At 46.6% G+C, this 23850-nt stretch overlaps 3 protein-coding genes across 5 annotated transcripts in view; 1 reads left to right on the top strand and 2 right to left on the bottom strand.

Annotated features, from left to right (window-relative positions):
* abcd1 (ATP-binding cassette, sub-family D (ALD), member 1) overlaps positions 1-11036 on the bottom strand; it is a 43447-nt gene extending 32411 nt beyond the window's left edge. Inside the window, exons 1-5 of one of the 2 annotated variants that reach the window (XM_071373335.1) lie at positions 10964-11036; positions 7803-9121; positions 7341-7570; positions 2507-2689; positions 2161-2292 (exon numbers count right to left, since the gene is read on the bottom strand). In XM_071373335.1, the coding sequence (XP_071229436.1) occupies positions 2161-2292; positions 2507-2689; positions 7341-7570; positions 7803-8193 (936 nt within the window). In that variant the 5' untranslated portion in view covers positions 8194-9121; positions 10964-11036. Of the gene's footprint in view, positions 1-2160; positions 2293-2506; positions 2690-7340; positions 7571-7802; positions 9451-10963 lie in introns of those variants that run through there. The other variant, XM_071373334.1, reaches the window with a different exon arrangement.
* Positions 9600-10370, top strand: LOC139556903 (spermidine/spermine N(1)-acetyltransferase-like protein 1). The gene has a single exon (XM_071370999.1). It carries the CDS (start codon positions 9600-9602, stop codon positions 10368-10370), a length of 771 nt encoding a protein of 256 aa, XP_071227100.1.
* Positions 11037-11826: 790 nt separating the features above from the next.
* Positions 11827-23850, bottom strand: part of ccdc120a (coiled-coil domain containing 120a) — a 157272-nt gene continuing 145248 nt past the window's right edge. For both annotated transcript variants that reach the window (XM_071373337.1, XM_071373336.1), the window contains exon 10: positions 11827-21660. In XM_071373337.1, coding sequence (XP_071229438.1) covers positions 21558-21660 — 103 coding nt within the window. In that variant the 3' untranslated portion in view covers positions 11827-21557. The remainder of the gene's footprint in view (positions 21661-23850) is intronic.

Genomic DNA, 23850 nt, shown 5'->3' with positions numbered 1-23850 from the left:
CACCCGCTGACTCCTGGCCTAACCACCCGCTGACCACCCGCTGACTCCTGGCCTGACCACCCGCTGACTCCTGGCCTGACCACCCGCTGACTCCTGGCCTGACCACCCCGCTGACTCCTGGCCTCCACCACCCGCTGACTCCTGGCCTGACCACCCGCTGACTCCTGGCCTGACCACCCGCTGACTCCTGGCCTGACCACCCGCTGACTCCTGGCCTAACCACCCGCTAACTCCTGGCCTAACCACCCGCTGACTCCTGGCCTGACCACCCGCTGACTCCTGGCCTGACCACCCGCTGACTCCTGGCCTGACCACCCGCTGACTCCTGGCCTAACCACCCGCTGACTCCTGGCCTAACCACCCGCTGACTCCTGGCCTAACCACCCGCTGACCACCCGCTGACTCCTGGCCTAACCACCCGCTGACTCCTGGCCTGACCACCCGCTGACTCCTGGCCTGACCACCCGCTGACTCCTGGCCTGACCACCCGCTGACTCCTGGCCTAACCACCCGCTGACTCCTGGCCTAACCACCCGCTGACTCCTGGCCTAACCACCCGCTGACTCCTGGCCTAACCACCCGCTGACTCCTGGCCTAACCACCCGCTGACTCCTGGCCTAACCACCCGCTGACTCCTGGCCTAACCACCCGCTGACTCCTGGCCTAACCACCCGCTGACTCCTGGCCTAACCACCCGCTGACTCCTGGCCTAACCACCCGCTGACTCCTGGCCTAACCACCCCGCTGACTCCTGGCCTAACCACCCGCTGACCTCCTGGCCTAACCACCCGCTGACTCCTGGCCTCAACCACCCGCTGACTCCTGGCCTAACCACCCGCTGACTCCTGGCCTAACCACCCGCTGACTCCTGGCCTGACCACCCGCTGACTCCTGGCCTAACCACCCGCTGACTCCTGGCCTAACCACCCGCTGACTCCTGGCCTAACCACCCGCTGACTCCTGGTCCTAACCACCCGCTGACCCCTGGCCTGACCACCCGCTGACTCCTGGCCTAACCACCCGCTGACTCCTGGCCTAACCACCCGCTGACTCCTGGCCTAACCACCCGCTGACTCCTGGCCTAACCACCCGCTGACTCCTGGCCTAACCACCCGCTGACTCCTGGCCTAACCACCCGCTGACTCCTGGCCTAACCACCCGCTGACTCCTGGCCTAACCACCCGCTGACTCCTGGCCTAACCACCCGCTGACTCCTGGCCTAACCACCCGCTGACTCCTGGCCTAACCACCCGCTGACTCCTGGCCTAACCACCCGCTGACTCCTGGCCTAACCACTCGAACGCAGTAAAGAGGGTTCTCTTCACCACACAGACGAGAACATTATGAAAATCACATAATGATAGTTTTTCACTCAATGCAGCAGGAGTCTCCTTCCTTTCATTATTTATTCAAGCAGAACACTATGAGAGGCACACAGTCTGATCACGACTGCAGGATCCCAGAGCCACGATGAAAGGCAGAGAGTCAGATTTTTATTTTATTTTATTTTAACGAGGCAAATCAGTTAAGAACAAATTCTTATTTACAATGACGGCCTACACCGGCCAAACCCGGAGGACGCTGTGGGCCAATTGTGCGCCGCCCTATGTGACTCCCAATCGCGGCCGGTTGTGATACAGCCTGGATTCGAACCAGGGTGTCTGTAGTGACGCCTCTAGCACTGAGATGCAGTGCCTTAGACCGCTGTGCCACTGGAGAGACTGATTACGCCTGGCAGAGTCTTTCTCCTTTCAACTGCCATAATATCTCTGAACTTTGAACATTCTGACAATGACAGACTGGTCAACGGTCATGTTTACCTCGTGTCCTCCGTAGTAGACAGTATATTTACTAGGTGTGTATGTATTTGCCCAGGTGTGACAGTCACCTCGTGTCCTCCGTAGTAGACAGTATATTTACTAGGTGTGTATGTATTTGCCCAGGTGTGACAGTCACCTCGTGTCCTCCGTAGTAGACAGTATATTTACTAGGTGTGTATGTATTTGCCCAGGTGTGACAGTCACCTCGTGTCCTCCGTAGTAGACAGTATATTTACTAGGTGTGTATGTATTTGCCCAGGTGTGACAGTCACCTCGTGTCCTCCGTAGAAGACAGTATATTTACTAAGTGTGTATGTATTTGCCCAGGTGTGACAGTTACCTTGTGTCCTCCGTAGAAGGCGATCTCCTCAGAGTTGGCGATGATGCGTGAGTGCATGTACCTCAACTCTCCTTTCCTCCGAGCTTCTTCCACCACTAGCTTACCAAACCGCGGCGAGAACATCCTCAGAACCTTAGTGATTAAAGATATTTGAAAACACACTTTTCAAAAACCCAACCAAAGTGCTCCAAACAAACAAAGTAATAATAAGGTGGGTGAAAGAATTCACTACTTACTATCTGTGGAAATCATTTTCTAAAACTATTTTTTTTTTGTCAAAACAAATGCTGAAAAATCCCAATAAACCAAATATTAAAAAAAAGGTATTAAAGACTAAATAAAGCACCTTGGCGGTGATTCCCACGACAACGCCGGCGATGATAGAGGGCCAGGTCGTGTTGGCCCCTTTAGACTCCGCGGTCCGGAGGAGGGTGTAACAGGTCACCACCACGTCCAGACATGGCTTGGTCAGGTTGGAGTACAGGTGGGCCACAGAGCCAGCAAACATCACCATGTCTTCTGTCAGAGACTGGAGGAGAAGAATATGACATTGTTCATTATATATCGCAGAGAACAGAACAATTTTGTATTTTTGTTTATAACTCAACCCCTTGAGACAGACAGAGGGACGGACAGAGACACGGGCCGGCTTCAGCCATAAGCTGTCGCTTAGGGCACCAGGCCGCTAGGAACTCAGGTCAGGGTGTCAACTTACTGTTGAGAGTTAGAATACAAAATGTGCAAGCTCCCCAAAAAAAGTCTAAGTTTGCTCCAGTTCTACCCATTTTGCCATGGGGGGGGGGGTCGAGATTTTTCAGTTAAAGCTAATTTCCTACAATTCTACTCATTTTGCCATGTTAATGATATCAATGAGTGACACACAAAATAAAAACATTTAAAAAAGGGGGCTCCCTGAAAAGGTCAGGGTTTCTGTTAGGAACTCAGTCGGGGTCTTAACTGTTGAGCGTTAGAATTGTAGAATACACAAGGTACAAGCTTAAAATTTGGTTGTACGTCAGCAGTTTCTCTTGCCATGTCAGTCACTAGCTAGCTTTCCATCCAATTAGCTTTCTATCAGTCACTAGCTAGCTTTCCATCCAATTAGCTTTCTATCAGTCACTAGCTAGCTTTCCATCCAATTAGCTTTCTATCAGTCACTAGCTAGGTTTCCATCCAATTAGCTTTCTATCAGTCACTAGCTAGGTTTCCATCCAATTAGCTTGCCATGTCAGTCACTAGCTAGCTTTCAATCCAATTAGCTTTCTATCAGTCACTAGCTAGCTTTCCATCCAATTAGCTTTCTATCAGTCACTAGCTAGCTTTCCATCCATTTTAGCTTGCCATGTCAGTCACTAGCTAGCTTTCCATCCAATTAGCTTGCCATGTCAGTCACTAACTAGCTTTCCATCCAATTAGCTTGCCATGTCAGTCACTAGCTAGCTTTCCATGTCAGTCACTAACTAGCTTTCCATCCAATTAGCTTGCCATGTCAGTCACTAGCTAGCTTCCCATCCAATTGGCAACAGATTTGAATGTGAATATTCTAAAATCTGTATTAAAAACAAAATGCGCACTTTTCCCCACAAGAAATGTTGCCATCAAATTGACTTGTTGCAGATAAAAGGCTGTGCGTGATGACGTAGTGCACATAAAAATACCGTGATGACGTAGTGCACATAAAAATACCGTGATGACGTAGTGCACATAAAAATGACGTTTGCGGTTAAATTCCCGAATAGAAAATATAACATAGGCCTCCCGACTGGTGCAGCGGCCCAAGGCTCTGTCCCAGCGGCCCAAGGCTCTGTCCCAGCGGCCCAAGGCTCTGTCCCAGCGGCCCAAGGCTCTATCCCAGCGGCCCAAGGCTCTGTCCCAGCGGCCCAAGGCTCTGTCATCAGCGGCCCAAGGCTCTGTCATCAGCGGCCCAAGGCTCTGTCCCAGCGGCCCAAGGCTCTGTCCCAGCGGCCCAAGGCTCTGTCCCCGCGGCCCAAGGCTCTGTCCCCGCGGCCCAAGGCTCTGTCCCAGCGGCCCAAGGCTCTGTCCCCGCGGCCCAAGGCTCTGTCCCCGCGGCCCAAGGCTCTGTCATCAGCGGCCCAAGGCTCTGTCATCAGCGGCCCAAGGCTCTGTCATCAGCGGCCCAAGGCTCTGTCCCAGCGGCCCAAGGCTCTGTCCCAGCGGCCCAAGGCTCTGTCCCAGCGGCCCAAGGCTCTGTCCCAGCGGCCCAAGGCTCTGTCCCAGCGGCCCAAGGCTCTGTCCCAGCGGCCCAAGGCTCTGTCATCAGCGGCCCAAGGCTCTGTCATCAGCGGCCCAAGGCTCTGTCATCAGCGGCCCAAGGCTCTGTCCCAGCGGCCCAAGGCTCTGTCCCAGCGGCCCAAGGCTCTGTCCCAGCGGCCCAAGGCTCTGTCCCCGCGGCCTAAGGCTCTGTCCCAGCGGCCCAAGGCTCTGTCCCAGCGGCCCAAGGCTCTATCCCAGCGGCCCAAGGCTCTGTCCCAGCGGCCCAAGGCTCTGTCATCAGCGGCCCAAGGCTCTGTCATCAGCGGCCCAAGGCTCTGTCATCAGCGGCCCAAGGCTCTGTCCCCGCGGCCCAAGGCTCTGTCCCAGCGGCCCAAGGCTCTGTCCCAGCGGCCCAAGGCTCTGTCCCCGCGGCCCAAGGCTCTGTCCCAGCGGCCCAAGGCTCTGTCCCAGCGGCCCAAGGCTCTGTCCCAGCGGCCCAAGGCTCTGTCCCCGCGGCCCAAGGCTCTATCCCAGCGGCCCAAGGCTCTGTCCCCGCGGCCCAAGGCTCTATCCCAGCGGCCCAAGGCTCTGTCCCAGCGGCCCAAGGCTCTGTCCCAGCGGCCCAAGGCTCTGTCCCAGCGGCCTAAGACTCTGTCCCAGCGGCCTAAGGCTCTGTCCCAGCGGCCCAAGGCTCTGTCCCCGCGGCCCAAGGCTCTGTCCCCGCGGCCCAAGGCTCTGTCCCCGCGGCCCAAGGCTCTTGTCCCAGCGGCCCAAGGCTCTATCCCAGCGGCCCAAGGCTCTGTCCCAGCGGCCCAAGGCTCTGTCCCAGCGGCCCAAGGCTCCTGCCCCACCCGCGGCCCAAGGCTCTGTCCCCGCGGCCCAAGGCTCTGTCCCCGCGGCCCAAGGCTCTGTCCCCGCGGCCCAAGGCTCTGTCCCAGCGGCCCAAGGCTCTGTCCCAGCGGCCCAAGGCTCTGTCCCAGCGGCCCAAGGCTCTGTCCCAGCGGCCCAAGGCTCTGTCCCAGCGGCCCAAGGCTCTATCCCAGCGGCCCAAGGCTCTGTCCCAGCGGCCCAAGGCTCTGTCCCCGCGGCCCAAGGCTCTGTCCCAGCGGCCCAAGGCCTCTGGTCCCAGCGGCCCAAGGCTCTGTCCCAGCGGCCCAAGGCTCTGTCCCAGCGGCCCAAGGCTCTGTCCCAGCGGCCCAAGGCTCTGTCCCAGCGGCCCAAGGCTCTGTCCCAGCGGCCCAAGGCTCTGTCCCAGCGGCCCAAGGCTCTGTCCCAGCGGCCCAAGGCTCTGTCCCAGCGGCCCAAGGCTCTATCCCCGCGGCCCAAGGCTCTATCCCCGCGGCCCAAGGCTCTGTCCCCGCGGCCCAAGGCTCTATCCCCGCGGCCCAAGGCTCTGTCCCAGCGGCCCAAGGCTCTATCCCAGCGGCCCAAGGCTCTATCCCAGCGGCCCAAGGCTCTGTCCCAGCGGCCCAAGGCTCTGTCCCAGCGGCCCAAGGCTCTATCCCCGCGGTCTAAGACACTGCATCGCAGTGCTAGCTGTGCCACTAGAGGGCCTGGTTAGAATCCAGGCTCTGTCGCAGCCGGCCGCAACCGGGAGACCCACGGGGCAGCGGACAATTGGCCCAGCGTCATCTGGGTTTGGGGAGGGTTTGGCCGGCAGGGATGTTCTTGTCAAGGGTGAGCTAAATCAAGGGTGAGCTAATTAGGCCAGTTATCTAGCTAAATCAAGGGTGAGCTAATTAGGCCAGTTATCTAGCTAAATCAATGGTGAGCTAATTGGGCCAGTTATCTAGCTAAATCAATGGTGAGCTAATTAGGCCAGTTAGCTAGCTAAATCAATGGTGAGCTAATTAGGCCAGTTAGCTAGCTAAATCAAGGGTGAGCTAATTAGGCCAGTTATCTAGCTAAATCAATGGTGAGCTAATTAGGCCAGTTAGCTAGCTAAATCAAGGGTGAGCTAATTAGGCCAGTTATCTTGCTAAATCAATGGTGAGCTAATTAGGCCAGTTATCTAGCTAAATCAATGGTGAGCTAATTAGGCCAGTTATCTAGCTAAATCAATGGTGAGCTAATTAGGCCAGTTATCTAGCTAAATCAATGGTGAGCTAATTAGGCCAGTTATCTAGCTAAATCAATGGTGAGCTAATTAGGCCAGTTATCTTGCTAAATCAATGGTGAGCTAATTAGGCCAGTTATCTAGCTAAATCAATGGTGAGCTAATTAGGCCAGTTATCTAGCTAAATCAATGGTGAGCTAATTAGGCCAGTTATCTTGCTAAATCAATGGTGAGCTAATTAGGCCAGTTATCTTGCTAAATCAATGGTGAGCTAATTAGGCCAGTTAGCTAGCTAAATCAAGGGTGAGCTAATTAGGCCAGTTATCTTGCTAAATCAATGGTGAGCTAATTAGGCCAGTTATCTTGCTAAATCAATGGTGAGCTAATTAGGCCAGTTAGCTAGCTAAATCAAGGGTGAGCTAATTAGGCCAGTTATCTTGCTAAATCAAGGGTGAGCTAATTAGGCCAGTTATCTTGCTAAATCTAGGGTGAGCTAATTAGGCCAGTTATCTTGCTAAATCAATGGTGAGCTAATTAGGCCAGTTATCTTGCTAAATCTAGGGTGAGGGGGTGTGAGAAACATCTGCAGGAGCTCAGCCATCCATTTTCACGCTGTGAATTTATTTTTACAACATCACATCAATCACAACACAATCAGAACGATGGGAAACTATTTCACACTGGGAAGATGTTTTTACATGACACAGGGAACGTGCCCTGACCTCCAGGGGGACGCCATTGATTTAGTTAGTCACTCTCACCCAGATATCATTCTTAACAAGGTATTAGTCATGGCAAAATTGCAGGAAATTTGCTTGAAAACTCCAATAAAAAAATCTGCCCCATAGCAAAAATAAGTAGGGCCCCCAAAAAGGCTAGAGCCACCCATCCCATCCCCACATACACACACCTGGTCTGGGTTGGCGAGGCGTCCGTCCATGTTGCTGACGCGGTAGTATGTTTGGTCACTGAAGTAGAGCTTATAGGCGTGGGTTACCAAGCGCGTGCGGAAGGCCAGTGCCAGCTGCCCTTCTAGGTAACGGATAGCGCTGTTCACAAAGGTGGCCGGGACGGCAATCAGCAGCCATTTTGTCAACTCCCACACAAACGCCTGGGGGTCCTTCTTCACAATGGTCTTCACTGTCGGGAGGATAGAAATGTATTAGTCCACCAATCTACAAAGATGGATATTCTACTTTTGCTCTGCTCCCAACAGTCTCAAGACAACACAAGTCACAAGGGGTTTTAAGTGCCTTGCTCAAGAGCACAACAGCAGGAGCATGGTACCTTGAATCTGAAAGCAGCCACCTGCCAGTTCATCTACCCAGACTGGTGATTCGAACCAGCAACATTCAATGTCTGTCCTACCTACCTATCATGCCATCCAGACTGGCCACGTAGATGGAGAGGAAGGTTCTGGAGATGAGAGCCAGAGAGTGGAAGCCCAGCAGACCCAACTCCTTACATAACAGCTGGGGGAACAGGATACGAAGCAGGTGACTTAGCCTCTTCAGAAACTCCCGGTTCACAGCCGGCGAGTTACTGCTTTTCTTCTTTCCTTGTTTCTCTGACCCCTCCAGTAGCACCCCGTTAGAGCTCAGGGGGACTGGCAGCGGTGTACCCCCAACTTTCTTCCTGAGTTTAGCCCATAAGTAGGGGTAGAGTTTCTTGATTCCATAGGCAGCGACGAGAAGGATAACGGCTTTCCTGGCATGGGAGGTTTTCTTAAGCTGTTCGGGAAGCTTTTCATACATTACCAACATTTTGATAGCTGGTTAGCTAGCGGTTTTAGTGCCGAATGCAAATGCAGAATGAAGCCAAATACAGCTGAGCTCTCCCAACTGAAACACCTGTTAACGTTAGAACCACGATGACCTCTCTTCTACATAGATAACAACTTTTTATAACTTAAAAGTACTTATTGCTGCTTATTCAATGATAGTTAGCTATATTACATTAACGTTGCAAGCATAACAAAAATGCAATAACCTATAACATTCACTTAGCCAGCTAAAGCAACTATGAACCAACCTCTTTCAAGCAAAACAGAAATGCCGATAGACAATCCATTGCATACGCAGTGCTACTGCTCGCTAACCTTAGCTAGCTAGGTTACTTCGGCTAACAACCAGGAAGCTAGAAAGCTGTGATTGAGATGAACCCGCTCGCTACTACGTAGCGGTGACGTTGACATCTAGCTATATATTCATACGAGAGGTATCTACAGACGAACAACACTCACTGAAACGAGTGAGAGAGAAAAAATAACACTAAGCTACTTAACTAGCATGCCAACTTTAGCTGAAACTTTGTCTGCCCCAACTTCCATATCACTGGCTGGATAACGTTAGCCATCCAGTAGTAGCTAGCTAGGAAGGTGACCTCCGGGGAAAAACAACCCCTGACTTCGACAGTCAAAATGCTCTAGTAACGTTTGACAATGTCTTGCATCAGATGCAACAGTCTTACTCAACACGGACTCCTCTTCTTCTATGATATAATGCATTGATTGGCACCGCTTATTTATAACTCAGTGATTGGCACAGATCTTCTTCTTCTTCGGTGGGGTTTTAGGGCAGACTACAACCTGCAAAGGAGTATTGCCGCCCACTACTGGATACAGGAAAACAAAAAAGGGCAGAATCCAAAATTGAAAAAGGGAAAAACATCACTTTTAACTTCCTCAAACGTCTGAAAAACATAAAACAAAACAAAAATCAGTCAGTCATTCAAATTCCTTCAGAGCACTGCACAGATCTGGGGACCTGAGAGGATGGAACTGCTCCAGCCAGTAATCCGTGCAGCAACAGATCATCTATTATATTGGCCAGATACTCTAGTGGCCGCTCTAACAATGACCATGTTTACATGCGCACAGTATTCCCGGATAGTAGCTCATATCCGTTCACATGTACTTTTGATATCCTGCTCATGAGTATCCCTGTATCAATGAATAAACTAAGCTATGGCAGGATTTATTTCAGCCACCGCCATCCACACAAAGAGTACCAAAAAAAAATAAAAACAGGACCAAGCCAACAGCTGATTCAGAACCCACAAATCAGACGCTCCTTTAGACCTGGATCCGGTGGCATTTCACAAAGACTGGAGAACAGCCAGCAACACTCCCCCTCCACCACTTGTCTCCCAGGAACTGCATGCAGATACAATGAGCCGTGTCCAAGCCATACAGCGTAAAAGAGGCCCCACACCGAGTTTGGAGCATCACCGGTCACCCTCTTCAATTCCCCCTAAAACCTCCTTCCCATGCTACCAGATCCCTTCTCAGCCCAGCTCAACCAGACCCGGCCAGCCTCAGCGTAACTCAACCAGACCCGGCCAGCCTCAGCGCAGCTCAACCAGACCCGGCCAGCCTCAGCGCAGCCCAACCAGCCTCAGCACAGCCCAACCAGACCCGGCCAGCCTCAGGGCAGCTCAACCAGACCCGACCAGCCTCAGCGTAGCTCAACCAGACCCGACCAGCTTCAGCGCAGCTCAACTAGGCCAGGCCAGCCTCAGCGCAGCTCAACCAGACCAGGCCAGCCTCAGTGCAGCTCAACTAGGCCAGGCCAGCCTCAGCGCAGCTCAACTAGGCCAGGCCAGCCTCAGCGCAGCTCAACCAGACCCGGCCAGCCTCAGCGCAGCTCAACCAGACCCGGCCAGCCTCAGCGCAGCTCAACCAGACCCGGCCAGCCTCAGCGCAGCTCAACCAGGCCAGCCTCAGCGCAGCTCAACCAGACCCGGCCAGCCTCAGCGTAGCTCAACCAGACCAGGCCAGCCTCAGCGCAGCTCAACCAGGCCAGCCTCAGCGCAGCTCAACCAGACCCGGCCAGCCTCAGCGCAGCTCAACCAGACCCGGCCAGCCTCAGCACAGCTCAAACAGACGAGGCCAGCCTCAGCCCAGCTCACAAAGTTATATTATATTCTACTCAATCGATAGGCTTCATTAATGTCATTCGGACTGTTTTGAAGTTGATACAACTGGCTATGATAGCTGAGGTTCATAGCTAGGTTCTGAACTAATATGTACACCAAACGTTTGGGTCCATACACAGATCGGCTAGATAGCTAGCTACACATCCATAGGCATACAGGGATTTCTTATCCTCCACTGCACAATAAGCAAGAACATAGCTAGCTAGCTAGGTTACTTCAATTATCTGCATTGCATGGCAAATATCAGCAAGGCAAGCTTACAAAATTGTACATTCAATTAGCAGTAAATGCTTTAGCTAGCTAGATTCTATACATCCACTGTTTCACAAGACGACAGCCTGGTTTGCTGGTTGTTTCAGGAGTCCCTAAAACATTAAACAACCATCATTACAATTTCATACTCATGTCACAACACCCATAAAGCTAGCCAGATAGCCGGCTAATGTTAGCAAGTCAGCTAGCTTGCTAAATCGCGATTTTTGTAAATTAACTTTATGATTAAAAAAAAAGCATAATCGTTTGTCTCTACATTAACTAAAATATTCCTGTCAACTGTACATTTTTTGCATGATTTATTATGACATTATAATAACTTACATTTGCTTCCATCCTAGTATTTTTGTCAGCCATCTTTGCTTGAAGAAAGTCTCCAGCATTGGGTCGCATAGCGTCAAATTCGTCATGGAAACCACTCGATATGATTGGTCATCGCCCGCCGCTGGTGATTTGCATAAAGTTGAGAAAAGTGTATTTTTCACCGCCTCCCACGCCACCCTCACACCGCCCAAAGGTCCCCCGCCCTCTCCGCTTCTCACCGCTTTCCTTCCATTGAAATTAATGGGAAGCAGTGTTTAACCGCGCGGCAACCTGTGCTAGTGTATCATGAGGGTAAAATGTCTATGTAATGTATCATTTTAGGCCTAACCATATATGTATCTATGTAATGTATCATTGTAGGCCTAACCATATATGTATCTATGTTAACAATAATAATAATATTAGGGACCACAATGGGAAATAAGTATCTGACTTTAAACGTACTGTGTTATGATGTCCTTATGTAGGTATCATCACCTAGTGCTCCCACTCTCCCTATAAACAAAAATAAACCACTCACAATGCAGTTAACAGATCGTATGGTAGGCTAGCAGACCACTCAGTCAGAATGCATCTAGCTACAGTTAACAGATCGTATGGTAGGCTAGCAGACCACTCAGTCAGAATGCATCGAGCTACAGTTAACAGATCATATGGTAGGCTAGCAGACCACTCAGTCTGAATGCATCTAGCTACAGTTAACAGATCGTATGGTAGGCTAGCAGACCACTCAGTCAGAATGCATCGAGCTACAGTTAACAGATCGTATGGTAGGCTAGCAGACCACTCAGTCAGAATGCATCGAGCTACAGTTAACAGATCGTATGGTAGGCTAGCAGACCACTCAGTCAGAATGCATCTAGTTACATTTAGCAGAATCACTTTAATAAAAACAGCATTTACAGCATTTCTTTACTCGTTTTCCATTCATACAAGAAAAATTAATTTGTCATTTGAATCATATGAATAATTCATTTGAATCATATGAATAATTCATTTGAATCATATGAATAATTCAAAGTTATGTGAGATCAGATAAAAAGCAGTAAAAATGGCCCAAAAAAATGACAAAGATAGAAAAAGCTTCATATCTTTTTTTTTTACAGGGTGCATTCATTGCTATGCAAAAGAACAATTCATAAAGTCCATCAAAAAGTCCATAGTCACAATCACAGAAGAAGAAAAGTAGAAGTTGAAGAGACATCTTTATCCTCCTCGTAGGTCAAATAAATGAAAGTCAAGACATCTTTTGCCTCCAGTCCTTGTTGCTAAAATGAATGAAAGAGTCATTTAGAAATGAAAGCAGTTCCCTTGGCTTCCTCCTCATTATGGTCCATAATAATCCAAGGAGATATGAGGAGGATAATGTAATGTACAACCTCAAGGAAAGAAAACATGGGGGGCAAATTGCATTGCCATAATAAAACAGTCTAGAACCTTTTCTAGCATGAGAGCTACTTAAAAAATAAAAAATAAAAATGAAACCTTTCGCAATCTACTTTTTGTTATTGCTTTCAAATAGGCACATTCTTCTCATATCTCCCCTGCAACTCTTCCCTGGGTCCTTGGTGTACAACAGATGTGTTTTCTGTCAACATACCTGGTAAAATCATGGCTAATAAACAACTCTAAGGGGGGGACCCTATTAAACTATATTTTGTATTTTCCTGAATTCTGTTTTTTCTGTTTTGGGAGTTTTTTTCTTTTACTATCAATATTACAATGATTCATTGAGAAAACAACGAGGTTCTGAGTACATGTCAATGCTTCAAGCACATCAGAACACCATTTTTGAAGTCTGGAAAACCCCCCCCTTGCCAAATAGATGTTTTTGTGTAATTCCCCTTTAATTCTGCATCTAGCAAGAGAGGAACGTGTCACTCTAGCGATGTTTCTGCTGTTAGGCCTACTGCTGCAACACATCATGGCAGAGTTTGTCAAACAATCGCCACCCAATTGATACATATAATCATTATATACACTGAGTGTACAAAACATTAAGCTCTTGCCATGACATAGACTGACCAGGTGAATCCAGGTGAAAGCTATGAATCCCTTATTGATGTCACTTGATAAATCCACTTCAAATCAGTGTAGATGAAGGCGAGGAGACAGGTTAAAGAAGGATTTTTAAGTCTTGAGACAATCGAGACATGGCAGGTGTATTGGTGCCATTCAGAGGGTGAATGGGCAAGACAAAAGATTTTAATTGGCAGATATTGTGTTACGTTTGGCTTTTTAAGCCAATAGTATCTAACTAGGGGTGGGATAATGTCAAAGTTGCTTTGATTGGATAGTAGCCGGGAGCTTTTTTCAGTTTGCGGAAAAAACACACAAAGATGCACGTACTTTCAGAATTGATTGGCGAGACACCTGGTAGAGACACCTGGTAGAGACACCTGGTAGAGACACCTGGTAGAGCTACCTGGTAGAGACACCTGGTAGAGACACCTGGTAGAGACACCTGGTAGAGACACCTGGTAGAGACACCTGGTCTAGAATAAACACAGGTAGTAATGGGAAATGTAAGATTAATAAAGTCAATTCTATTGAATTAACACAATGCTTAGCATAATACAGTGCATTCGGAAAGTATTCAGACCCCTTAACTTTTTCCACATTTTGTAACTATACAGCGTTCTGAAATGGATTACAATGTGCTTAGAGTCGTTGTCCTGTTGGTAGGTGAACCTTCGCCCCAGTCTGTGGTCCTGAGCACTCTGGAGCAGGTTTTCATTAAGAATCTCTCTGTACTTTGCTCTGATCAGCTTCCCTCTATCCTGACTAGTCTCTAAGTCCACTGAAAAACATCCCCACAGCATGATGCTGTCACCACCATACTTCACCGTAGGGATGGTGCCAGGTTTCCTCCAGACATGATGCTTGGCATTCAGGCCAAAGAGTTCAATCTTGGTTTCATCAGATCAGAGAATCTTGTTTCTCATGGTCTGAGAGACTTTAGGTGCCTTTTGGCAAACTCCAAGTGGGCTGTCATGTGCCTTTTACTGAGGAGTGGTTTCTGTCTGGCCCCTCTACCATAAAGGCCTAATTGGTGGAGTGCTACAGAGATGGTTGTCCTTCTGGAAGATTCTCCCATCTCCACAGAGGAACTCTGGAGCCACATCAGAGTGACCATTTGATTCTTGGTCACCTCCCTGACCAAGGCCCTTCTCCCCCGATTGTTTAGTTTTGCCGGCAGCTCTAGGAAGAGTCTTGATAGTTCCAAACTTCTTCCATTTTTAAGAATGATGGAGGCCACTGTGTTCTTGGGGATCTGCAATGCTGCAAAAAAAATGTGGTAACCTTTCCCATATCTGAGCCTCAACACAATCCTGTCTCGGAGCTCTACGGACAATTCCTTTGACCTCATGGCTTGGTTTTTGCTCTGACATGCACTGTCAACTGTCGGACCTTATATAGACAGGAGTGTGCCTTTACAAATCATGTCCAAATCAATTGAATTTACCACAGGTGAACTCCAATGAAGTAGAAACATCTCAACAATGGTCAATGGAAACAGGATGCACCCGAGCTCAATTTCGAGTCTCATAGCAAAGGGTCTGAATACTTATGTAAATAAGGTATTTTTTGTTTTTATAAATTTGCAAACATTTTTAAAAACCTGTTTTTGCTTTGTCATTATGGAGTATTGTGTGTAGATAAATGAGGAAAAAATTTATTTAATCCATTTTAGAATAAGGCTGTAACGTAACAAAATGTGGAAATTGTCCATGGGTCTGAATACTTTACGAATGCATTGTATATGTTTTCCCTTTCTGTAATACACATGATTTCCAGTGTTCTATGTGACTCATCTGTTCTATGTGGGACTCGTCTGTTCTATGTGGGACTCGTCTGTTCTATGTGGGACTCGTCTGTTCTATGTGGGACTCGTCTGTTCTTTGTGGGACTTGTCTGTTCTATGTGGGACTTGTCTGTTCTTTGTGGGACTCGTCTGTTCTATGTGGGACTTGTCTGTTCTATGTGGGACTCGTCTGTTCGATGTGGGACTCGTCTGTTCTATGTGGGACTCGTCTGTTCTATGTGGGACTCGTCTGTTCTATGTGGGACTCTCATCTGTTCTATTTGTGACTCTAGACTCAAAGCTGTATGCTATGTAATCAACTGACATCTGTTGACAGTGATCGATGTCAGACTGGAGGTACGCTGAGCCCGAGGGCACTCTGATAATGTATCTGTGTGACATGGTGGGATCCTGAAGCCACTGATGTTGTGACGTCCTCCCAGCCTCTCGTGTTTACAGAACATTTGGTATTGTCTGATTAACGTAGACGTGCCTTCTCAGAGAAAGCCTGTTCGAAAAAAAGTCTATGCGCCCATGCTGTGGTCTCCCCCGTTGCAAAGTTTCAGATTAGACGTTGTCAACGACTGTTCATGTCTTTCAGCTGGAAACCTCCTATTACACAGGTGTCGGTGTTCAATGTTCAGTACCCATCACTGAGAAGCTGGACCACATCACAGACCACATCACAAACGGGTTCAACTGAACATCATCATTATAAAGTCAAACGTCATCATTGTTGAGTCATACTGCTGCTGTGCCAGTGTCAACAACAGGTCACATGTAACACAAACCACACACGCTGTAAGCTGCTCATATCACAGCTATTTGGTCAAGAAGTTGGAAGCATCACGTCACAAGAAGTTCTACTGAAGGAACTCTGAATTTTTCACAGTAATAATCCATAGAATTTTCAAGAGAAGTGCAATTTAAAAAAAAATTAAAATAAAATTGTGCTCAACTACAGTAGGGACATGTACAGAATTAAACAACTAGTCAACCATTGATAATTTAACCTGAGGGAAATATTGGTTTTGCTTTGTTTGAATTGATTGTTGTTGTCATGCAGCTTGGTTGTAAATACAAAATGGAGGAAGCAGAAAAGCTATTTTTAGTTAGTCCGGAGACAAGCATGGCAGCATTTGAGAGGAATAAAGAGATTAAAATTCAGCCTAGCCTGGCGAGATCCAGACATAATTCAGCTCCGTTCCACATGAAGGGATCCAGTCTGGATTTAGATGCAACTGGTGTATGTCACAATACCATATTTATTAAAACATTTATTTATTTTTTTAAACCTGAATGGGGTCCACTCTTAAGTCCTTGAACAAAGATCGATTGCTTTAGTAGCTACTGTATAGCACAATATCTCTTTTAGAAAAGTGTCTAGGCATAGGTGAGAATACAGCATGGAAAGCAATATTTAATATTTTCAGGAAAATACTGAACAGAAATGTATGTATTGCTGTCTATGGGTTATGGGAATGTTGGACAGGGTAGCCTACATTGAGTTTAGCCTGGTGCCACATCTGTTTATGATTTTGCCTACTTGTCATTGGCTGAACATGAAAATGTTTGGCATGACAATTCCATTAGGTGTTGGCAGGAGAGCAGAATCAGGCTAAATAGACTGGCTCCCAGGCTAAACAGACTGGCTACCAGGCTAAATAGACTGGCTCCCAGGCTACAGTGACTTGATTTATACCTGACTGCATTAGAAGTATGATGGACAAGGACTTAAACAGGAAAAAGTCAAGAAGACAGCATAGATTTGATGTTATGGATGAAGTTAGATTTACCAGTAATACTTATCATAGATTTGATGTTATGGATGAAGGTAGATTTACCAGTAATACTTATCATAGATTTGATGTTATGGATGAAGTTAGATTTACCAGTAATACTTATCATAGATTTGATGTTATGGATGAAGGTAGATTTACCAGTAATACTTATCATAGATTTGATGTTATGGATGAAGGTAGATTTACCAGTAATACTTATCATAGATTTGATGTTATGGATGAAGTTAGATTTACCAGTAATACTTATCATAGATTTGATGTTATGGATGAAGTTAGATTTACCAGTAATACTTATCATAGATTTGATGCTATGGATGAAGGTAGATTTACCAGTAATACTTATCATAGATTTGATGCTATGGATGAAGGTAGATTTACCAGTAATACTTATCATAGATTTGATGCTATGGATGAAGGTAGATTTACCAGCAATACTTATCCGTTCCAGTGTTTTGGTCTGAGGATGGTCAATACCTGATTTCATATTTAATCTGGCTGGTCTCATGGTTCAATTCATATCAATTCATGGAAAACTTAACGCAGTACAAAAACATAATAGAATGTTTGCAGTAATAACCCCCCCATGTTGTATTTTTTTGTTCAAAAAAACATTTCTAAATATTCTCATTCTGATCACAAATCACATTCCCTTCATACCTCTCCACTACAACAGCCAGGAAGTACGGGACAAAGAAATGATTGTGTAAATCAAATATTACATTTTCTATCTGAGTTTTTTCCCCAGTTGTTTTAAAGAACTCACTGAGTTTCAAAGAACAGGACATCAATTGAACAATAGGACAGGATCAATTGGAAGATCCACGTTATAACGCTCTAAACATTTTAAAAAGTCATTTGTGATTGAGCATATGCAGTGTTTACCACATTGCCTTTATAAGGCGCATAGCCGAATCTGAGCTGTCGTTTGCATGGCTTTATATGGGGCAGCGGGTATCCTAGCAAGTAGGAGCGTTGGACCGGTTAACCGAAAGGTGGCTGGTTCGAATATCCGAGCCAAATAGATTAAAAATATGTCGATGTGCCCTTGAGCAAGGCACTTAACCCCTAATTGCTCCTGTAAATTGCTCTGGATAAGAGCGTCTGCTAAATGACCAATGACTCGTCATAGATAAGAATATTGTGCTTGTTTTATTCAGTAGAATGCCCGGCTCACATCTTATTTGGTTAAGGGTTAAAGTTCTGCTTAGCTGAGAAGAGAAATTACGAACGGGTGATCTATGACGTTCTCATTATCTGTGGGCTGTGCTCGGCGGGCCGTGGAAAGAATATAAGCACACTTTGGTGCCACCTATTGGGACACTAGTGCAAGCAGCAGTCTGGAAGAACACAGCGCTTCGTGTTTGAAATGGAGCCAAAGGGATAACATGACTCCTATTTGTCCTGATTATGTGAAGCATCCTACAAGGACTGGTGCTAGCTGGTATTGTGTCCAGCCTGGTCTCATAGACTAGACGTAATATAGTAAATGTAAATCTGAGACACTCAAATTAGTATGATATGTAATGTTTGGTATGGTTACATAAGACAGAAAGTAAAAGTATCGGACCCTTTTTTTCAATTTCCGGCTAATGACATACCCAAATCTAACTGCCTGTAGCTCAGGACCTGAAGCAAGGATATGCATATTCTTGGTACCATTCGAAAGGAAACACTTTGAAGTTTGTGGACATGTGAAATTAATGTATGAGAATATAACACATTACATCTGGTAAAAGATAATACAAAAAAAAAAAACATGCATTTTTTTATATATATATTTTTCTTTCCTCCATCATCTTTGAAACGCAAGAGAAAGACCAAAATGTAGTATTCCAGCTTAGGCATAATTTAGATGTTGACCACTAGATGGCAGCAGTGTACGTGCAAAGTATTAGACTGATTCAATGAACCATTGCATTTCTGTTCAAAATGTTGTATCAAGACTACCCAAATGTGCCTAATTGGTTTACTAATACATTTTCAAGTTCATAATTGTGAACTCTCCTCAAACAATAGCATGGTATTATTTCACTGTAATAGCTACTGTAAATTGGACAGTGCAGTTAGATTAACACGAATTTAAACTTTCTGCCAATGTCCTGGGAAATGTTCTTGTTACTTACAACCTCATGCTAATTGCATTAGCCTACGTTAGCTCAACCGTCTACAGGACACGATCCTGTAGCGCTTTTAAGGCAAAATCGAATGTAGGGTTGTTGGTCGGGGTGGATGGGTGGGCGTATAACACGAACGTCTAGCAAACCGACAGTTTTAGCATTTTAGCAACTACTTAGCATGTTAGCTAACCCTTTACCTAACCTTAACCCTTTAACTCCTAACCCCTAGCCTAGCTAACATTAGCCACCTAGCTAATATTACTCATAACAAATTGGAATTTGCTTTTCAAATTCGTAATATATTGTAAGAATTGCAATTCATAACATATCATACGAAATGGATGACGGACATCAAAAATGAATACATACCATATGAAACTTAACATGTCATACTAATTGGAGTGTCCTGGATTTACCTTTACTATGTTACATCTACCCCTGAGTCCAGGTTGTTGTTTGTTATTGAGAGAGCAGTGTGCTAGAGGGAGCTGGTATTGTTTTATTGTTTCTTGTGGACAAACAACTGACTAAACCTCATCGCTGACATAAAAGCCCCCCCCCCTTAATTTTGTCTGTCTGACATAGAAATGTGATTATAGACTGCAGATCTAGACTGAGATCAATCAGTGTATCGGAGTTAACACAGACATCTCGTTCCCATTCCCTAACCAACCTGATTCGTAGTACTGTAGGGTCTGTGTGACAAGATATGGGTGTGCTTTCCGTTTGGTTAGTCTTGTGTGTATTTATCTATTTGTTGTCCCTACTAAGACCTGGAATTCTATGTGGATGATGATGATGATGAAGATGGTTCACTTAGAGAAATTCCGTATTTCTGTAACAGTTGAGGAACATGTAAATACTGTCCGTGACCGTGTTCCATTTCAACTCCCTTTACCTGGATTAGTTGTATAAACTACTGTACAGCAATGTTCAGCTGGACTATATTTCTACCAGAGACTGATTGAAGTGCTAGACTCTTTCAAGCACCGTTTCATTGATCATCAGAGGCAATGCATGATCCGACTTTGATGATGCAATGCAAAGAAAAGCTCCCTTAGGGGGAGATTTTAAAAAACAACGACTTCTCTTTTGAGTTCTAGAAGAATGGCACATTCTTCTATCATTCTCTCCCCCCAAAAATGTGCAGAAAAAATACAAATATTGTGTAAATAAATGTCCTTCATATTTTCCTTTTTGTATGGAGGTCCATGAAGTTGCTCTACAATATGACTGTGTATCATTCAGTCAGTAACATGTCTGTTTGTTGTTGTTGTTCTTAGACCAGTGTACCCGGAGTAGGCAGGTCACCTCTGGTTGTTGTTGTTAGACCAGTGTACCAGGGGTAGGCAGGTCACCTCTGGTTGTTGTTGTTAGACCAGTGTACCCGGGGTAGGCAGGTCACCTCTGGTTGTTGTTGTTAGACCAGTGTACCAGGGGTAGGCAGGTCACCTCTGGTTGTTGTTGTTAGACCAGTGTACCCGGGGTAGGCAGGTCACCTCTGGTTGTTGTTGTTAGACCAGTGTACCCGGGGTAGGCAGGTCACCTCTGGTTGTTAGACCAGTGTACCCGGGGTAGGCAGGTCACCTCTGGTTGTTGTTGTTAGACCAGTGTGCCCGGGGTAGGCAGGTCACCTCTGGTTGTTAGACCAGTGTACCCGGGGTAGGCAGGTCACCTCTGGTTGTTAGACCAGTGTACCCGGGGTAGGCAGGTCACCTCTGGTTGTTGTTGTTAGACCAGTGTACCCGGGGTAGGCAGGTCACCTCTGTTTGTTGTTGTTAGACCAGTGTACCCGGGGTAGGCAGGTCACCTCTGGTTGTTAGACCAGTGTACCCGGGGTAGGCAGGTCACCTCTGGTTGTTAGACCAGTGTACCCGGGGTAGGCAGGTCACCTCTGGTTGTTAGACCAGTGTACCCGGGGTAGGCAGGTCACCTCTGGTTGTTAGACCAGTGTACCCGGGGTAGGCAGGTCACCTCTGGTTGTTGTTGTTAGACCAGTGTACCCGGGGTAGGCAGGTCACCTCTGGTTGTTGTTGTTAGACCAGTGTACCCGGGGTAGGCAGGTCACCTCTGGTTGTTGTTGTTAGACCAGTGTGCCCGGGGTAGGCAGGTCACCTCTGGTTGTTAGACCAGTGTACCCGGGGTAGGCAGGTCACCTCTGGTTGTTAGACCAGTGTACCCGGGGTAGGCAGGTCACCTCTGGTTGTTGTTGTTAGACCAGTGTACCCGGGGTAGGCAGGTCACCTCTGTTTGTTGTTGTTAGACCAGTGTACCCGGGGTAGGCAGGTCACCTCTGGTTGTTAGACCAGTGTACCCGGGGTAGGCAGGTCACCTCTGGTTGTTAGACCAGTGTACCAGGGGTAGGCAGGTCACCTCTGTTTAAGGTTGTTAGACCAGTGTACCCGGGGTAGGCAGGTCATCTCTGGTTGTTAGACCAGTGTATCCGGGGTAGGCAGGTCACCTCTGGTTGTTAGACCAGTGTACCCGGGGTAGGCAGGTCACCTCTGGTTGTTGTTGTTAGACCAGTGTACCCGGGGTAGGCAGGTCACCTCTGTTTGTTGTTGTTAGACCAGTGTATCCGGGGTAGGCAGGTCACCTCTGGTTGTTAGACCAGTGTACCCGGGGTAGGCAGGTCACCTCTGTTTGTGGTTGTTAGACCAGTGTATCCGGGGTAGGCAGGTCACCTCTGGTTGTTAGACCAGTGTACCCGGGGTAGGCAGGTCACCTCTGTTTGTGGTTGTTAGACCAGTGTACCCGGGGTAGGCAGGTCACCTCTGTTTGGTGTTGTTAGACCAGTGTATCCCGGGGTAGGCAGGTCACCTCTGGTTGTTAGACCAGTGTACCCGGGGTAGGCAGGTCACCTCTGGTTGTTAGACCAGTGTACCCGGGGTAGGCAGGTCACCTCTGTCAGTGCTGGGTTCTTTCAGGGTCAGCTCCTGCATCTGGGATGGGAAGGACTCCTGATACAGAGACCTGAGAAAGAGAGAGAGAGAGTTTCAAGTTTCAATGTCACGTGCAAAAGTACAGTGAAAAGCCGTTCAGCTCTAAACCCAACAATGGACTAATCAATAACAATGTAGCACTAAAAATAACAATGTTGAACAACACACAATAAATATAAATAAGAAAAACACAAGAAAGTAACAGTACTGTATACAGGGTGAGCATACTATATACAGGGTCAGCATACTGTATACAGGGTCAGCATACTATATACAGGGTCAGCATACTGTATACAGGGTCAGCATACTATATACAGGGTCAGCATACTATATACAGGGTCAGCATACTATATACAGGGTCAGCATACTGTATACAGGGTCAGCATACTGTATACAGGGTCAGCATACTATATACAGGGTCAGCATACTACAGTGGGGAGAACAAGTATTTGATACACTGCCGATTTTGCAGGTTTTACTACTTACAACGCATGTAGAGGTCTGTCATTTTTATCATAGGTACACTTCAACTGTGAGAGACGGAATCTAAAACAAAAATCCAGAAAATCACATTGTATGATTTTTAAGTAATTCATTTGCATTTTATTTCGGTTACTGGCCCAACGCTCGGGGATAGTCAGTTTTCTTGATGGGTGCATCTGTCACGCCCTGGCCTTAGTTATCTTTGTTTTCTTTATTATTTTAGTTAGGTCAGGGTGTGACATGGGGGATGTTTGTGTGTTTTTGTCTAGTCGAGGGTGTTTGTAGTGTCTAGGGGGTTTTGGTAGAGTTTATGGGGTTGTGTTCAGTGTAGGTGTCTAGATATGTCTATGATTGCCTGAGTGGTTCTCAATCAGAGACAGCTGTCTATTGTTGTCTCTGATTGGGAGCCATATTTAAGGCAGCCATAGGCAGTAGACAGGTTGTGGGTAATTGTCTATGTCTAAACGTTAGTAGCGTGCGGCTGCACTTTCGTTTTGTAGCTTCACGGTCGTTTGTTGTTTTTGTAGTAGTTTGTCAGTGTTTCGTTTCGTGTTCATCTTCGTCAATAAAAGGGAAGATGTATTCGTATCACGCTGCGCCTTGGTCCACTCTTTCACCAGAAGACGATCGTGACAGCATCTCTATCAGTAACCGGAAGAAGCAGTTTCATAAATGCTTCAAAGTGCGTTGTCATCTTCGACATAAAAATCGCAAAACTTCTTGTATGATCGCTTATACACAATTTTAGGACCCGTCTTTGGAACTTAGTTTTTTCTAGACATGGATATTATAATCACTACATCTGATGGATGTGGACACGGATTTAGAGCAGATTTCTGCTGCATTAGTAAACATGTGGTCAATACACGTGAATGATTTAGTTCCCGTTCTGTTTGTAAATACCCTGGCAGGTTGACTGATAACCTGAACCAGGTTGCAAGTACTGGTTATTGTTTGAAGCTTCTTTTTTTGTGTGAACAGCTGGTTGACAACCAGTTCAATAGTTAGGTCACCCAGAAAATATTGCTCTCTGTTCATATTACATCATCGAGCATTTCACACATGTAGTTCAAATACAGACTTTTAGCACTTGGAGGTTATTGGAGCACTTTTCTTTCCTGTATATTCTATACCCATGTATAGATACTACTACACCGTCAAAGGAATGATCAAATATGTTTCTGAGACGGCCTAGAATATTAATGTTTTCAGGTGTTAGTAAGTTGTCATGAACCTTGTTTCTCAGGCTACATATTTTAATATGGGTTATTTTTTTTGTCCTTTTTCTGGATTGCTTGTTTGTTGTTTTTAGTGCTATTCTGAGAGGCTGATCCGAGGTAGACGTGCCAGAGCCAATGGTACCGAGTGGGCTTCTTCCCTAAGGCAGACAGTTTCAGTGGAAACAGTGGAATTCAATTCTATAGGCATATGATTATTGCTGACAATACCCTTGGCGCTAACAGCCAAAGGAACATAGATTAGGTTAATTATATTGACTGCACTTCTATTTCTCCGGGATGTAATACGATATAATAGGATTTCCATGTCCTCTGTTGTCTTATTATGAGAGGAGGACTGGAGCACTACCAAACTCACACCGTCAAGTCTCTTCAGCAGTTCGCTATGTTGATGGAGATCATTCTGGAACCACTGTGATTCGGGTGAATCCAGTCTCTTAAGCAGTTCGCTATGTTGATGGAGATCATTCTGGAACCCCTGTGATTCGGGTGAATCCAGT

Source organism: Salvelinus alpinus, chromosome 28 (assembly GCF_045679555.1).
Source record: "Salvelinus alpinus chromosome 28, SLU_Salpinus.1, whole genome shotgun sequence".
Lineage (NCBI taxonomy): Eukaryota > Metazoa > Chordata > Actinopteri > Salmoniformes > Salmonidae > Salvelinus > Salvelinus alpinus.
The sequence above is the reverse complement of the archived record's forward strand: the minus strand, read 5'-3'. Positions and strand labels throughout refer to the sequence as shown.

Excerpts from the sequence above, each read along its gene's own strand:
- LOC139556903 (XM_071370999.1), top strand. The coding sequence starts at position 9,600 with ATGAGCCGTGTCCAAGCCATACAGCGTAAAAGAGGCCCCACACCGAGT.